The 5,081-nt window shown below is 31.8% G+C and overlaps 1 protein-coding gene across 1 annotated transcript; it reads left to right on the forward strand.

The window, feature by feature from the left end:
- Positions 1-403: 403 nt before the first annotated feature.
- Positions 404-4,348, forward strand: LOC131851087 (circadian clock-controlled protein daywake-like). Its single transcript, XM_059201516.1, has 5 exons — positions 404-488; positions 987-1,206; positions 1,926-2,056; positions 2,870-3,025; positions 3,866-4,348. The coding sequence occupies exons 1-5, from the start codon at positions 434-436 to the stop codon at positions 4,018-4,020; spliced, it is 717 nt and encodes a 238-aa protein (XP_059057499.1). The 5' UTR covers positions 404-433; the 3' UTR covers positions 4,021-4,348.
- Positions 4,349-5,081: the final 733 nt, after the last annotated feature.

Consider the following 5,081-nt stretch of genomic DNA (forward strand, 5'->3'; position numbering starts at 1 on the left):
AAATCTGTGCAAAAAGAAGAAAAGATAACTTTCTTCTATCATCGTAACAAATTCCGCGATCTTGTATTAATTTTAATTTTAACAAATAAAATTATACATACATAACACCATCCAGTCATAAACTAGCAGATCTTATATTGAATCTGTACAACTAATACAAAAAAAAAATATGTAGATACAAACAATATCCTATAAGAATAATAATGTCGACTTTGACTTTGAACCTGGGACCGTCGGAAGTTCGTACAGCTAAACTGCTAAATTACCGAGGTTGTCGTTACCTTGTATGTATGAGTAATACTTATTATGAATAGGTATGGCAACTAACGTCACAATCTTTGGTACATATAAACATCCGAAATGTTGGTGATCCTTCATTATCTAGTTAACTTTAGGACAAGTATTAGTTTTTAATTTGTGTAAGGACATCAAAATGTTACGGTTTATTTCATTTTTGGCCATTATATATAGTGTTAACTGTGCTTCAGGTAAGATTGTGTGATTTAAAAATATTGTATTCTATTCTCTTCTACTCTATTCTAAACATGAAACAACCCAACTAATAAAACCATTAAAACCTGAAGAGAGTCCGTTTACTTACATATTTACCACTAGCTGTGCCCGTCCGCGTGAAACTTAACTTTATTTTTCTAAAATAAAGGATTGTTTCTAAAATAAAAGTAGCCTAAGTTACTCCTTATTACATCAGCTACCTGCTAATAAAAGTACCTTCAAAATCGGTCCAGCCATTTTAGAGACAGCTTTCCGATCGAGCGGTAGATAAAAGGCCGAATTTTGTTATTATTATTCAAATTAAGTTTATTTGAATAAATGATTTTCTATTCTATTCTATTGGATTCGTAACGAAAACAAAATAAATTGAACAATCCACAATAGGCAAATACTGCTGAAGTAGCAAAACTCTTCTATGAAAAACCGGATGGGTAGAAATCAGCATTGCTAAAAATTCTTCTTCTCTTCTTCAGCACCATTCATCAAGCCCTGCAAAAGTTCTGACAATGCTTGTCTACTCGCGTCTGCACAAGCAGCTCTGCCAATTGTAGCAGCTGGTATACCTGAACTTGGAGTTAAACCTTTGGACCCGCTGCATATTCCATTAGTAAAAAGCAATACAGCTGGATTAGAAGTCACCTTCTCGGATAATGTTGTAACCGGATTGAAAGGATGCAAAATAGAGGCTATTAAGTAAGTATTATTGTAAATACGTGTGATTCTTTTTTTACGGATGATAATGGAATGGTCCACCTGCTTGTGCTAACGGTTTACGCTGGCTGAGCATCAGTGCAGGATAAGATGAATATGAGGTCGGATCAGTTAGTACATCGTGACAAATTCACTAGGAATTTATCACGATGGTTTCAGGGTGAACCGCGTGCAGGCCTGACAATCTGACATGGTACATTGCTAGTAATGGGGTGATGAGTCCACATTACTAACAATCCTCTTCTCCGAAAAATCATGATCTAATGATCTTTAGTCGTTGTGATTCAGCATAAATGTATCGTATAATCCTTATTCCATTTAATAATTAAGTAAAAAAAGAAACTAGGAGAAAAAAGGTAAAATATATTTTACAAGAGAATGAAAATTTGAAACAAAATTCTGTAATAGAACCAATGCAGACAAAAATATCCACTAAGAATAGATTTTCTAAATTGTCAGAACGAGATGTATCAGTATTAACATGCGGAGCTACAGTATCAACACAATGATTACAGTGATTCATTCATCTATCTGTGTACATACCCCTATTCCATTCGATAATTGAAGAAGAATATTCACATCACCTTATTTTATCTAAAAAAAAACGCACTAGTAAACTAGGAGGAGAAAGGTAAAATAAATTTTACATAGACAGACAGACAGATTCTTACAAGTCTTATATTGATATTAATTGTTTTCAGAAATGACCTTGCCAAAAACAAACAAGTCATTGCCATGCGGTGTAGCACGGAATGGCGGGGCAATTACCAGATGGATGGACAGATGATAGTTCTACCGGTGAAAGGAGAAGGAAAATGTGTTCTAACTGTCCGTGAGTATACTTAATATAGTTTATATTAACATCAATTCTTCTATTTAACTTAACAACATCAGTTTATTAGAGCTAGTTAGTCGTATCCAGCAGGCTAAAAAATTAAATAGTTTTGAACTGAAAATTAATTTTATAAAAACTACATTCTTATTAACTAAAACTACTCGTATATCTAAAATAGTTGTGACACCAATCAATGTTTGAACGTATGTATCTCAGAACTCGTAACGCAAACTACAGTTGCCACAGAAACATAGTCAGCGTTTTACAGGTTTAATATGAAATTCACAATATTCCAATTAAAACTGTCCAACTACTATATTGAAATTGTGACATTGCGACCTCGTTCATTCTTCGGCCCGTGGAAGTTCTGCTCTTCAGCACTTTTCAATAGGGCTGTGCACTGTATATATAACAAGTTAGATTTAATAAAAAAAAATTCCCAACATTATCGTTAATAAGCGACATGACTATTGTAATCACATCAGATGGTCGAAGAAATTTGACAACTGTCAATTTTGAACTATACGCAAAATCAGTAACTTATTATACAATTACATTTTTGTAGTTTATATGCAATTGTAAAATATTGTACAGTATAATGGCATGTTAGTAAGATAAAAAAATGTATCAGAGTTTCTTGTTAATTCAGCTCAACTTAAGTAGTTAGCCGAACCAGAAAATACAAGTGACGAGATAAAAGAAAATATATTATGTATAAGTGACAAAGATATTCTAAATAAACAAATTGTTTTAACGTTGACTTTGATGATGCTGTCTTCTTACAAGTTCTTATTTTATTTAAATTTGCAGAGGATTTGGTTGTTAAAACAACCAGTGATCTGACGACTGTACAAGGCGAAGACGGAAAACCACACTGGCATATTGCTAAATGGAAACATGCTTATGAAGTCAAGACTAACGCGAAATTCCAATTAGATAACTTGTTCAATGGGAATAAAGTTCTTGGTGAGTGGTTATTAAAATGTTGACTCGAATTAGTAATTGATTGAATCCAATAGAATTAATTTACAAATTGAGATTATTGAATAGATTCTAATAGAAGTCTTTACCCTACCTACTAAAGACTAAATTTCTACGAAATTGAAAGAACTACTCCGAAAAGTATTATTCTTTTTGTACGACTCTGAATGATATAGCGACTTGTAGTACATGGCAGAGAAAATAGCGCACACCTTTATGCGTTACCATATTATTTTAAGTCCAAAGTAGTACCTAGGAATTTTACTCATCAACGTATCAAACCATTTCTTTTTTAAGGTATTCATCTAGTTGACTTTGTCTACAAAATCAGTAATTAAAGTATGTCTGTATATATATATATATATATATATATATATATATATATGTCTTTTTGCACAACTGAGGAGCTGATTGGGACTTAATGAAATTTAAAGCAAGCACTATTGTGTCAAGAAAATAGACGTGCTGTAGTTTTTATCCAAAAAATAAGATCAAGTAGGTAACAGCTAGAATCCAGTACGAAAAACTTACCCTTAAACTCAAAAAAATGAGACCATTATGCCAGTATTATCTTTAAAAAAATATCAAATCCATTTATAAATGAGATAAACAAATACTTATTAAATAATAATTTTGTTTTTTTCTACCTCATGTACGCTCCGTACATGAGGTAGAAAAAAACAAAATAAAGAAATGGAGGTAACTATATGTGCCTCAAAAGTGAATAGACAACTAACTCAGTATAAAGCTACCGATAAATCTATAGCGCAAATTTCCATATTATCTTTGATCATTTAAATGTCTAATTGTACCTTATTTTTGCAGCGGACCCAGTGATAAACTTCATGAATTCTAACTGGCAAGTGGTGATGAAAGAAATGGCTGGTCCCTCAATTTATGCTACAATAGAAGCTGTCATTGATGCTGTTGAAGCTATATATAAAGCTGTTCCAGCTGAAGAACTGTTTATTAGTGAATAAATTTTACAATTTGATTTTAATGGAGATTTATAAGTCTGGTAATCTTTTATTAGCACCATACCCGCAAGTATACTGGTATGGTACTAGTTTAAGACAACGAAACTGGATCACTACATGGATCGATTAAGGACTATGTGATTTAGCAGTGTAATAATTTTTTGCTTCTAAAACACCTGCTAGCTCTAGTCAATTAAGATGCTGAGGACTATCGAGTTTTGTATGGTTTGTTTGTTGAAATATATTACATATATTTGCTCAATTATCAAATATGTCTTTATTATTACCTGCCCTCTCTATTCTACCAAAGTTATTATTATCACAGTTGGCTTTATTAGCGTCTGCAGGTCTTTCCGAATGGTTCCCATTCTCTATGACTCTGCTTTTCATAGATAGATATAACTAGACTTATAAATTACAATATTTTACTTTTTTAATATAATAGTAAAATGCCCCTTTTTAATATGTATTTACTTAAAACAACTTTTATTTAAAAGAGCAACACACAATTTTCTTGCTCATTCTTCTTGTGATGAGTCTGCGTTCCGATTGAGTGGTAGAATAAAAAAATATGACTATTCAAAAGTGCTTACACTATGTTTATTTGAACATATATTATTTCTATTTCTATAAATAGTTGATGTACAAGAGCTACAATATCCTGCATAAACAGACGTTATTATAGTCTTTGAGACTAATATGTTTATTTGAAATACATATAGGTGGATAAACAAATAAAGCCGCTGGCGAAAATAACTTGAAACTTACACAATCGTACTACTAAATCTGATTTGCGCGCTTTATGACTGCCGCAAAATGTCTTGACATAAAGATAAGCATGGATGCATTATATATATGCATATAAGTACATATATAGTACATATATATATAAATACTTCATGTTGTTGTAATTTCTATTACGTGACTGTAAGTATTTTTCCAACATAACTATCAATTAATGTTATATAGGTTTATATAAATAGCTAGCTGTTCCCGCGACTTCGTCCGCGTGGAATTTAACTTTATTTTTCTAAAATAAAAGTAGCCTAAAGAACTAAAAATTA

The sequence above is a fragment of the Achroia grisella genome, unplaced genomic scaffold, assembly GCF_030625045.1.
Source record: "Achroia grisella isolate CSIRO2021 unplaced genomic scaffold, CSIRO_AGI_Agris_v1 utg780, whole genome shotgun sequence".
NCBI lineage: Eukaryota > Metazoa > Arthropoda > Insecta > Lepidoptera > Pyralidae > Achroia > Achroia grisella.